Source organism: Lissotriton vulgaris, chromosome 1_1 (assembly GCF_964263255.1).
Source record: "Lissotriton vulgaris chromosome 1_1, aLisVul1.2, whole genome shotgun sequence".
In the NCBI taxonomy this organism is placed as follows: Eukaryota; Metazoa; Chordata; class Amphibia; order Caudata; family Salamandridae; genus Lissotriton; species Lissotriton vulgaris.
In genome coordinates, this window is record NC_141685.1 from 2,144,780,047 (window position 1) to 2,144,792,813 (window position 12,767).

Below are 12,767 nucleotides of genomic sequence, written 5' to 3' on the forward strand. Positions count from 1 at the left end.
CGCCTCCTCAGGGATCTCATCGCCAGGTCAGCCTCCCATTTCGCCTTCAGGGTCAGCAGTGGGGCGACAGTCTCCGAGACCATGCGCCGATATAGGCATGTGACAGCTTTGATCGTCCCCGCCATCATCACCACATACTGGCAGCCCAGAGACAGTGGCGGCTCCGTCATGCCAGTCTGCCAATGTTTACGAATTGCCGCCGTTAGCGCCGCGTGAAGGAGGAAGTCCCCCCCTGACAACCCAAAGCGGTCCTTCAGAAGGTCGAAAGGTAGCAGCACCCCGTTCTCGTAGAGGTCACCCATGGACGACAGCCCCTGCAGGTCCCAACTGTCGAGCTCGTGCCATGAACCGCCATGCGGCAGTGCCCCGCAGAGCTTGAGTGGGATCTCAGGCGCATATGGGACCGCGATACCACCCCTCCGGCGATACCTGTTCCAGCATTTCCGGGCCGTCGCAAATTCCTGAGTGAGGTGGAAATCCCCCATCCGGAGCCCCAGAACAATCCGGGACAACACCTGGACCGGGCCTGCCGGTTCTCCCGACCCGTCCTCCCCACTCCTGGCTCTTGCCACCCATTGCGTCAGCCATTGCAGCTGCGCCGAGAGGTAGTAGAGCTCATAGTCTGGCACTGCTAGCCCTCCATCCGTCCTGGGGCGGAGAAGCGTGTCATGTGCCACCCTGCGTCTGCCCGCTCCCCACAGAAAGCCGATAACCATCGTCCGCAGCCGCCGGAAGTAGCTCGCCGGGATCCAGATCGGGAGGGTCCTGAAGAAATAAACCAGCCGCGGCAAGGTCACCATCTTAAGAAGCGCCACTCTCCCGATGAGTGACAATGGGAGTGTGCTCCAAAAGTCAAAATTCCCTTTAGTGAGCCTGATTGCCGACTCAATAATTCCCTCAAGGATATCCGCCCTATCATGCAAGATCGAGGTGCCGAGGTACCGCAGACTCTTTTCCTCCCACGTCACTCCCTCTGTGATGTCTGGGCATATTCTTCGTGGGCGGGCTGGGAACAGGTGGGACTTCGCCCAGTTCACTCGGAGGCTCGACACTTTGCTCAAAGATTGTAGGAGGGTCTTAGCCCCACGCAGAGAGTCAGCCGAGTCCGCCAAGAACATCAGCAGGTCATCTGCGTACAATGCGATGTGGTGCACCTGTCCATAGACGTCTAGCCCCTGAAACGCTCGGCCCAGCCGGGCTCGCGCCGCGAGGGGTTCGACAGTCAGGGCGAACAATAGGGGGGAGAGAGGACAACCCTGACGGGTGCCCCTGCCCATCACACACATCTCAGAGATAACCCTCCCAGTTCTGACCCTCGCCGTCGCGTTCTGGTAGAGCAGCGCCGTCCAATTCACGAAGCCCTCGCCCAGGCCCAGCGTGCGCATAACGTGGAAGAGATAAGGCCATTCTAGGCTGTCAAAGGCCTTCTCCATATCAACTGCAAACACCACTGCCTCGTCGCCGTCATAGGTGTCAGCCTCCAATATATGTAGGAGCCGCCGCACGTTAAGCGCTGTGTTGCGGGCCGGGATGAAGCCCGACTGGTCCGCGTGAATCAGCATGGGCATATGGGGGAGCAAGCGCGTCGCCAAGATTTTACTTAAAATCTTGTAGTCCAGGTTGAGCTTGGACAATGGGTGATATGCCGTCCTGTCCCACGGTTGTTTGCCCAGTTTTAGTAGGGGGACTATGAGCGCCTCACCGGTGGTCGCAGGCAGGCTACCCAGTCGCTTCGACTCATTGTATAGCCACGTCAGTCGGGGCGCAAGAAGATCAATATAGGTGAGATAAAATTCCGTTGGAAATCCATCGGTGCCCGGCGTCTTGTTCCTCGCCATACTCTTGATGGCGATTCTCACCTCTTTCTCCTCGATCTTGTCCCTGAGCCGTTTTGCGTCCTCCTCCTCCAGCTCCGGCAACTCCAGATCCTCCATAAAGGCCTGGAATTCATCTAGCGATGGGAGGACCCTGCTGCGGTAAAGCTCCGTGTAGTAATCCTAGAATAACTCATTAATCCCCTGTTGATCAAATCGCGCTGCTCCCGCGTGGTCCCTAAGTTCAAGGATGACCGAGCTCCGGCGAGCCGGGTTGGCCAGCCACGCCAGAAGCGCTCCTGACTTATCGCGCTCCGAGTGTGCGCGTGTTAGGTAGGCTTTGTAGTCAAAGCACCGGAGGCACTCCACCGTCGCCGCCACCACCTCCCGTGCCTCGAGCAGGGCTTCATGTGTGTCCGGACGTTCGGGCCTCGCCCTCTCCAGCCCCCGCAGCTTCTCGTCCTCCCTCGCGATGTCCTCTAGTAAGGTTCTCCGCACACCCAACGCCGTCGCAATGCATTGGTCCCGCACCACGGATTTAAAGGCGTCCCACTCCGTCGCGGCCGAGCCCGCCGTGCCCGCATTGAGCTGGCAGTACGCTTCGATGCCCGAGGCTATGGTGGATCGGAAGAACTGGTCGTCGAGCGCCTCTGGGCGCAGCTTCCAGGCCGGGATCCGCGGGCGGTATTGCGACCAGCGCAGCTGCACAAGAAGCGGGTTATGGTCAGAGATCGAGCGAGTGAGATACTCACTGTGGCACACTTCTGCATGCACGTCCTGTGAGCACAGGAATGCATCGATGCGGACATGCAATTCATGGAGCGCTGAGAAGAACGAGTAGTCCCTGTACGAAGGGTGGTTAGCCCTCCACGAGTCGACCAGATCCCATTGGCGCTGCCAGGCGGAGCGCGCAAGTGCCAGTTTGCCAGCTGGTGCATTAGCCAGGGGGGGTGCGATCTGTCCAGGGTAGTATCGGTCACGCTGTTAAAGTACCCGCCCAGGAGCAAGGGTTCCACTAAAAACGGGGCCAGTTTGTTGGATAGCAGGGAGAAGAATGCGGGCTGGTCCACATTCGGGGCGTATAGACAACCCAAGTTAAGGTCCCTCCCATCTAATTTGCCCCGCACCATTACGTACCTCCCCTCCGGGTCAATTATCTGTTGTGTGCACTAGAAAGGTACCCCCGCCCTTATCCAAATGGCCACCCCCCTAGCATAAGCAGAGTAGTCAGTGTGGTAGACCTGCCCCCTCCATCTTCGTCGCAGCGCCTTTCCCTCCTTAGCCAGCAGGTGTGTTTCCTGGAGGAAGGTGATGTGAATGCCCCGTCTGACTAAATAGGAGTGGATCTTGTGGCGTCTATGCATTGAATGCATCCCCCTTACCTTCCATGTGAGACATTTGTAGCCTAAGTCGGATCCCATTGTAGAGTCCAACGTGCTCCACCTACTCTCTGTGACCCCCCTAGCACGCCCGGGTCCCCCCCCCATCCCCGCCAACCTGCTCAAGTAAACTACCCCAACTCCCACACCCCAGGACAGACAACCAATGTGGCAACCCCATCCAAACTTAGTCAATGAAAGTGTATCTCTGTAAAATAGGGCTAGGGTGACCGTGACGCCGACCCAATCGAACCCGAAGCCCCCCGCCCGCTCCACCCCCCCCCCAGAGCATTCAGGAGAGGTCCCCCCGGCTCTACCCCCCCACACCTCAGCAATAGGTCCAGGAGGCTTCCACACCTCACCGCATAGCGTCCGGAAGCAGCCCCCATCCGCACCCCGGTACCTTACAGATGTGATCAGTGTCCTGCGAACCATCTCAGCCAAGTATTCCATCTGCTGTCTGGGGAGTCATCACCGGCAGGTCCGTCTCCGAGAGCTCGTGTCCACTACTGGACCCCGGACTGGGTACACTGACCTTCGAGTGTTCAGACGCGCTACTGGAGGGGCTGGCGTCTCCCTGGCTGATGGCCGCCACTGCCAGCACCACCTGGGCTCTTTCCTGCTGCCATCCCGACGGGGAACCAGATGTCGGCGTCGTTTCAGCAGAGCACCTCCTGGGCGAGGTCTCCGGAGGGGGATCTGCGCTCCGCCCCCCCCCCCCCTGGCATCAATCCAGCTCCAGGCCTCCTGTGGCGTCAGGAAAAAGTGGGTGCGGTCCTCAGCAACGACCCTCAGCCGAGCCGGGAACAGCATTGCATAGGGCAGCTGCAGTGATCTCAGTTTCCGCTTGACCGCTAGGAAAGAGGCCCGTTGTTTTTGCACGTCTCTAGTGAAATCCGGGAAGACCATGACCTTGCTGTTATAGATTCTCAGGTCCGGCAGGTCTCGTACCCTCCGGAGGATGTGGTCCCTGTCTCGGAAGTGCAGGAGACCCAGAACTATCGGCCGCGGCGGTCCCCCCGGCTTGGGAGGGCGAGCAGGGACCCTGTGCGCTTGTCTATGGCAAAAAACGGGGAAAGTCCCTCTGGGGCCACCTCAGACCGCAGCCAGCCCTCTAGGTAGAAGACCGCGTCCTGCCCCTCCGCTTTTTCTGGGACCCCCACGAGGCGGAGGTTATTGCGTCTGGAGCGCCCTTCGCTGTCCTCAGCTCTGAGCTCCAGCACCCGGACCTTCTGCGCCATCTCCGCCAGAGATGTTCTTAGAGCGGCTACATCTCCCGGCAGTTCTTTCAGGGTCACCTCCGAGGTCGTCACTCGCTCTTTCAGTTTCCTGTGGTCATCCTTCAGCAAGGTCAGGTCCGATCCGATGGTGTCCATTCGTTTTTCGAGGGCTTCCCGCGACGCCACTATCGCCTGCATGATGTCCCCCAGGGAGGGATCTCGTGGGCAGGTTGAGCTTCCCGCTCCAGGCCCCGGTGCATCTTCTTCCACGAGGTGGCCCGGGTCGTCCAGCTTCAGGGCGTCAAAGCCCTTCTTCCTGCCTCCTCGCACCATTCTGTCGGGCGGCTAGTCTTGCGTGCCCCTTCGGAGGTCACCGGCGAATCAGGGTCTTCCGACACCCCCCACCAGATTCTGCGGAGGCTCTCGGCTCTGTCGCGCCTCCGTGCCCCCGTCAGGGCAGGCTCTAGGTCCTTGAGCAGTTCCAGGAGCAGGCCCCACTCCACCAGGGCGGCGGGACACCAGGGCCGCCCGGTCAGTTGAGGTCCCGCCGCCTCCACGTGCTCTCCACGCTCAAAGCCCGCTCACCACTGACCTGCAGTGAGGGCTGGCGCCGATCTCGTCAGGGCGCGGGGCGCCAGGGTCTTCTCACCAGGAGCGGGGTAGTCCCACCTTTCAGCGAGGGCTCTGGGACCCCTGATGTCAATGTCGGCAGGACAGCCCTCGGTGTGTGGGCGGCGCCAATTTGGGGTCAGGCAGTCTTCTATGCCCTCGCACTCCAATCCCAGTAGCGATGCGATGCCCTTAACTCTCCCCCGCGTCGGGGGGGTCACTGCTCCGATGCCCCTCGCTCTCCTGGACCCCCCAACTCCACCAGCGCCCTGCGTTTAGTTGTGGGCAGCGGCCGCCATGTTGGGCGCTCCGCACTTCAAGTTTCCCGACTCGGGGCCGCTCACCTCAAATTCGCTTTAGCTGCATGTGCATGGGCACCAGGGTCTCCGCTACAGATCCCAAGCGAAACCGCCACTCCGCCAGGTCTCACCGCTGAGAAAGCTCGGTCCGCCCCGGTCACCTCGGGGCCGCCATTTTGGGGTCAGGCAGCTTGCTGCTTCATCGGCCGCCGAACCTTCAAGCGCCCCTTTGTTGGGCAAAGCCCTCCGCCGCTTTCAACACCGGGGGGGTCCTCTCCACCGAGCAGGCGATCGTTGCTGCTCCCCATTTTGGGCGCTCGTAATTCCGGGCGCTCCTCCTTGCCCAAATACGTTCAGTAAGGGCTGTTACAGGGACTCCGGGGCCGCCAAGGTCATCCCCCACGCTCACCAGGGCCTCCCACGTGTGCCTGGGGGTGCTAGGTCCGAGCCAGGGGTCAGGATATGGTTTGAAGCGAGGCGGGAGCGGAGGAGCTCCGGAGGTCCGCTTCCAGCTACATCGGCGCCTAGGCCACGCCCCCGTCGCCGTGGTAGGTATCATGAGAGATGGAAGCACCTAGATTCTGTGCTTTTTAGTTCTTCTAATGTTAAAAATCACTCTGACTACATTTTGCCACACTTTTGCAGACATATTAAGCAGCAATTTGAGTCAAGTGTGCTGCGATGTATTTTTGGGAGGTGTTTTTAAACATTTATAACAATTTGTAAAGCTTTGAGTTTGATCATCTTTACAGTTTGCTTTTCTGCATTGGACGTACTGGTCTCTCTATCATCTGTGAAATATATTTAATACAAAATGTTACTCGGTCCCCGCATGCAGCTCGGAAATGTTTTAACATTAATGCTTTCAATATAGATTCCTACAGTGCAGAACCAGGAGTACAAGCAACAATTTCTTTCCTCTGCTCACAAATTGAATAAACAGTCAGTCGGCAGTAGAATCCATCTTTTTCTCTTAATCCTTAAAACTGCGACTGCTAAGACTAAATCACCAACCTTCCAATGGCAAACCCTTCCTATAAGAGTAAAGTGATTTTCGATGTTCATTTAAGGGAAATAAGAATGTTTATTTTGTGATCTTAAATCTGGCTCCTAATCCTTTTGGTAAGCTAATTTATTTAACTCAGTGTTTGTATGCTAACTGTACTTGTAGGGTGCACTGAAGATGGGTCAGCCCTTATGTCATCATAGTCGTCTTTCTGGAGCAGATTCAACTCATGCACACTCCAGAACTAATAAGATAAATCACCAGTGGGTTTTTGAAAGATGCCTTTGAGGGAATCAGTTTCTTCCACTGTCGTCTGGAGAATTTAAAATGGATTGGGGGTATGACATCTAGATGAAGGGGTTATTTCAGCACTGGTATGGCATAAGCAAAAATATATATGTGGAAGAACAATCACTTTAAATTTGCTTCATTGTGTAGCTTACCCACTTCACATGTACTGCTCTCTCATGTTTATTTAAGTGGTCAGTTCTCTTACTTTCATTGTTGGGACACAATTTTCCTTTAGGAACACAAACGTGTTCAATGGAATGCTTGAATTAACCTGTTTACAGTGGCCGTCATTTCGGCACAGTGCGGGCGTTCTAAGGAGTGGGCGGGGCCTCGTCGACCGTTGGCCGTTCGCAGCACCAGCCAGGTAGTGCTTGCGACGGCCGACGGGAGCACGGAAGGGGTTAATCATGGTCACTGGTAGTTAATGTGGATGGTGCTCCTGTCCATCATTTTTTTTGTTTTGCTCAGTGGGGCACTACAAACACTATTCAACGGTCTACAAATCAGTTTTGGTCCTGCTTCAGTAGGACCAGTCCAGCTCAACAGCTAGTGAACATTAGGTCTACAGAAAAATGATGAACTGGAATGTGGCTCAGGATTATTACCAGTGACTGGGATCAAATCAAGCATTCCACCCATCATGTATATTTTGCTTAGTGATACACTTGATGGGCCTCAGCAGTTGTCATGCTGACCGTTGATTCCAATGCTCTCCAGTCATAGGACACAATTTGCACCTTAATAATGAGGCCGAGCAAGGCTAAAACCAGTCTTTCATTGTCTCCATTTGTTTTGGACTGTTCCTGCTGAAGCAGCCAAGGATAAAGAAATGGTTGGCCACTTCATATAGTGGCACAGTGAGTAACAGTGGAACGTGGCTCAGAGTAGTTACATCTGCTGTGGTTAGTTCAAGCATTACATTACATTTTTTTTTTGTTTCCCATGTATATTTTGTATCCAGAGTTCAACATCCTAGGGCCTCCATTTGCAACCTTAGTAATGATTCATAATTGATTCCTCTGCCATCACCAGGTGACCCGATCAAAGCAGTCTCCAGTGACTGGAGTTTCAACCGGAGGGTTCGAGAAACCCTGCTCTGATTTTATGTTCACGGATGCTTCACAAAGGGATTTAAGTTCTCGCCACTTCTAGGACATTTGGCATAGTTGGTTTCTGTAGCCAAGGTTAACAGTTCTATTTTTCTCATAGATTTGTTGAGTCTGGCCGATCCTTCAGTTGATTTGCACTTAACAGAATCGGAAACAGTCCTAAAATGCTGCACAGCTGGTGAATATAAGAAAACGCTTTCTCAGTGCACAGCCAAAGAGGACAATGAAAAGATGATGAAAGCACTCAAACAACAGATTGTCAGCAAACGGTGGCCTTTGGATAAAAGAATAGTCGAGAAACTACCTCCAAGACTATGCAAAGGTACAGATATACTCTCATTCTTTTGCTGATATATTTGTCCTATTTTAAGCTCTTTCCTGCTTTAGTGTAGAAGTCAAAATATAATCTACAAGTAAAGGGAATTGGATCTAGAAGCCAGATTCTAGGACTACCTTGTGGAAAACAGTATTTTAATCTATTTTAGTATATTTCTCTCAGTATTGCAAGTAGTTTGGGCACATTTCCCTCTGCACTGTAAGCATTTGGTTGTAGAGGGAAGATACATTCAAAGTTGTGTTCTTGGGCGACCATGGTCCGTGTTTAAGGCAGAAAAGAGTGTGAATGGGAGAGTTTGAATTTTTATTATGAATAAATCTGAGTTGCGAAGTAATGGAAATAGGAAGCCAAAGTCCTTAAATCGGAAACAGCCTATTACTCTAAAGCCCTTAGACAGGTACGAGAGGTTCTCAGAGATATTTGTTGAAATATAAGCAGCTAAATGCTGTATTTTGATTCCTAATTATGAAATTGTTCTTGTATATGTATTCATCTATTCATAACTCTTATGGAGATCTTGAAATACTATTTCGAATATTTAGATTTTGTTAGATAATTTTTAAAGAAAAAGGCAAGTGCAAGTTCCTGCAAGTGTGAAAACGGGCCACTGTGGCTTTAACTTTACATGCCCAGTAAGTTAATTGTTCTACAATGTCGTTCCCCATGACTGTCTCCTTTTAAGACTCTGGGAGATCGGTTTTCGTGGGATGGTGTGGAAATGGTTTAAGTCTTTTCTTACCAACCGCCGACAAGTGGGCTGGGCACCCCCGTTTTCCACCGAAATGCCGCCGCTGGAGGTTGGGGTTCCTCAAGGGTCCATTCTGAGCCCCACCCTGTTTAACATCTATATGGCCCCTCTAGCGGCGGTGGCGGAAACTTTCGGTGCCCGGATCATATCCTATGCTGATGACACCCAGCTCCTTTTTACGTGCAACAAGGGTGAGGACTTTGACGGCGGCCGGATTAAGGAATGCTTGGGCGCTGTATTTGACTGGTTTCAGAGGCACAGTTTGAAGTGCATTTCTGATAAATCGGAGCTGCTTTTCTTCGGATGTCCGCCAGATCCCTGTTGGAAGACATGGTGGCCCTGCGATATGTTCCCGCCTGATGCTGCCTCGTCAAAAGCCAAGAATCTGGGTGTCCTGTGTGATGATGATCTCTCCTTTAGACCCCAGATCATAGGGCTGACAGGGAAATGCTTTGGCATCCTGAAAATGTTGCAGAAATTTCTTCCACTGCTGTCTCTGCAACATAAAAAAGATACTGTCCAGGCCTTGATAGGCTCGCATCTCGACTACGCGAACGTTCTATACTTTGGCCTTCCCAAATACCTGATGGCACACTTGCAGGTCATGCAGAATTCGGCTGCCAGAGCCATCTTTGGATTACAACCAAGAGCCTCGGAGTTACTCAAGAGACTGCATTGGCTCCCAGTCTCTAAGAGAATCACTTTTAAAGTCCTGACCCTTGCCTTTAAGGCCCTTCATTCTATTGGCCCAAAATATCTTGGGAAGCGTATGGCCTTCTATGCTCCTAGGAGGACGCTAAGGTCTGCTATGCTGGCTAAAGCCGTTGTCCCTACCATCAAACGTGCTCGCATCGGAGGTCGTTCCTTCCGGTACCTGGCAACTCGATGCTGGAATGAGCTTCCTTTTTCTTTGAGAATAGCCGACAGTCTGCTCTCCTTCAGAAAGGAATTGAAGACCTGGCTTTTCTCCCAGTAACCTTTCTCTCGGCCCGTGTTTGGTGTTGTGTTGTGCACTTTTCCTTTTAGTTCTCTTTTCCAAAGCGCCGGGACACTCCACGGAGTAGCCGTGCGCTATAGAAGAGACCTTTATAACATTATAACAATCCTTAGTTTATAGGTCTCGCCTGAGCTAGCGCGAATGCTACTCTGGTGAGACTTTTAGTAAGTGGGCTTCAAAAAGCTGACCACACGCTTTTTGTGTGGCCTAAAGCGTGTGGTTACGCTCACAGGCACCATCTGGCTTCCCTCTCTCGTCCTGGCTCATTAAGCGCATCGCTCGCTGGCACCCTTACAGTGCGTGCACATCGCACACTACTCGCCAGACGTTTTTGCATCTTTCTGTCCGTCCGCCTGTCTGTCCCCTTCTCTCACCCAGACCTACCGCCTCTTTTCCCTGCCTCTCCTTTATTCTCCTTCTTCTCATATCGTCTCTTTCTCTCAGTGTCTCTCCGGCTGTATTTTTCTTCCGTCTCTCTGCCCCTCCAGCAACCTCACCCCTTTCTTCCGCCCAGTCAGCCTCCGCCCCCCCCCCTGCCCGCCTACCCCCATCTTTAACTCTCCCGGCTCTGTTATCATTCCTCCAACCTTGTGCCCCTGTCTCCCACACTCCTTCACTATACTCCATCTTTCTGCCTCTCCTGTTCTCATCCAGGCGATACTCATCAATAGTCATAATCTATGAATAATCCCCGCCCATGTGCGGGATCCTTATGACTTTGATGAGTATACCCCTGGATGAGAACTAGGATTACAGGTAAGTAACTAATCCTTCTTGCCCCCCCCCCATTCTCTTTCCCTCCTGCCTTTCTTCCCTCTCTACCTTATTCTAACTGATTCTCTCACCCTTTTGGTGAGATTCCTCCCTTTCTCTGTCTTTTCTGTTGTTCTCTTACTCGCTCACCCTCCTTCCAAGTCCATGCGCCTCCCTGTCCTTCCTCCCTTTCTCTTGCTTCTCTCACCCCATCATTTCTCCGCCTCCTCCCCCTGCTGCTGTTTATTCTCTGGCTCGCCTTTACAAAGTGCCCTTCAATTCATTCTCTTATAATGCTCCTCCCTTTCTCTTATCAATTTTAATCTCTATTCAGCTGATTCAATAGCACTGTACTTTAGCAGCGTGACAAGTTTAATACCCTCTTCTGAGGCAAATGCATACATTACACCGACACCCCTTACTATAGTTGATCCATTTTACAGCTCTTTGAAATGTTGTCTGAATGAGGCAGCTGCAGCATGTTTACACAACCTGTCTGTTTTTCCCTTTAATGTATTTCATTCGTTTTTATTTTCATGTTTACATTCCAGATTTAGTCATTACAAAACAATCCATATTGTATGCGAAGTTGTGGTGTTATTGTGTCATCTGCTTCAACAAGTTCATCAAAGCCATTAGGTTTCTCGTTTTGTTAAGGGAAATGTTTGAACATACTTAGCAGAGGTTGTGAGTCTTGCCTAAGCTGTCATACCACAGGCGCTAGAAGTATGAATGGAGGATGAGATGCTGCAATAACCATGCTAGAGTTCAAAAGGTGAATGAGCAATAAAGATGCCTTTAATTAGTATTTTTATTTTGTCATTTATTGTGTGTGCCAAACCAGAGGTCAAATGTCAGGGTATGTCTTCCGACAAATTACTGCTTATTATGACATGTAGCTTGGTGCTTACTTTTTTAGGTCGAGCCTGGGCTAGCGCGCATGCCTTGCTACTGCATGATGTAGTAATTGTTTAGATTTTCAATCCTTGGCGGCACAGCACCCAGTATAGAGTGCTGCATGGCTAAACGCTTACAAGGTCCCAAAGGCTAGACCTATTGGCTATGCCAATGCTTATTTGCATCATGCGGGGATATCTAAACCACAGCCTAAAGGTTTTTGCATGTTTTTTTATCACTGAGGGGTCTGTCTGTCTTTTCTAAATCTAATTTACGCGGTCATGTTCATTGAGGCGAATACTTTGTTAGTCAGGCTAAATTTTGATTAGGTGTAAGAGGCTCCTGATCTTCCTTACTTCCTTGTCATTTTCAGGTCCGGGTCTCTTCTCCGTGAGTAAGTGGTACAGGGATGAAGAGTTTAAAATCACACATGTAATCAGGTGCTACTGATTTTTCTTTTCGCCCACAACATAGACCACTGTTTTATTGTGAAAGGCTTGTAATACATTTATTCCTGATCTGCTGTGAGTTATGCAGTGTTGAGTTTGTTTTTAATAATTGCTTTAATTACCCGGCAGATATATAAAGAAACAAACCACCTTTGCATTACCCTACAGACTGATAAGTGTTGAAGTGTAATTCTAATAAGCTGTTCTGAGTGTATCTTGAAATGTAAGCTTACCCTCTTTAGCATGTAGCTGTAGTGAAACTCAGCAAGAACTTACAACTTTTCCCTATAAATCAAATGATGGTAATGCTCCTCTGATAAACCAAATCAGTTTTGGACCGGCTTTCCAGCATTTCCATATCTTAAATCTAAGTTCTCTTCCAGGGGATCCTCATCAATAGTCATAAGTACTATATTTTCCCACCCATGCGTGGATACCCCGGAAAAATATAAAAATTATATATATCGTCTTTTCCAAAAAGGATGGTGTGATTGAGCTACAAAACATATATATACATATATATATATCCCAAACATCCATCCGACTCCAGAGAGTAAATGGCACGTACTCATGATCAGTAGGAATAGGGCAAATTTATTGATTCAGGTCTCCCACGACCCCGCAAAGACAGACGCGTTTCGCCTGTGCAGCAGGCTTTGTCAATCCCATTTGGCGCCTAAATTTTAAAAGTATATATAGCCCTCCCCTGTTAAGCAGGCACTGATAAACATGGAAAACAGACTACATAGGTAAATTCCTGTTTGGAGAAACATACCAAGCATGTTAGATAGGTAAAGTGCATAATGCAAGTTCTAAAATAATACAAAAGCCGCATAATGCAAAGCCATCCTATTATGTA

General features: G+C 51.1%; 1 protein-coding gene across 1 annotated transcript in view; it reads left to right on the forward strand.

The window, feature by feature from the left end:
• LOC147751738 (patatin-like phospholipase domain-containing protein 2) overlaps positions 1–12,767 on the forward strand; it is a 223,660-nt gene that overhangs the window by 132,928 nt on the left and 77,965 nt on the right. Inside the window, exon 6 of the mRNA XM_086934023.1 lies at positions 7,828–8,049. Within this exon, the coding sequence (XP_086790149.1) occupies positions 7,828–8,049 (222 nt within the window). The remainder of the gene's footprint in view (positions 1–7,827; positions 8,050–12,767) is intronic.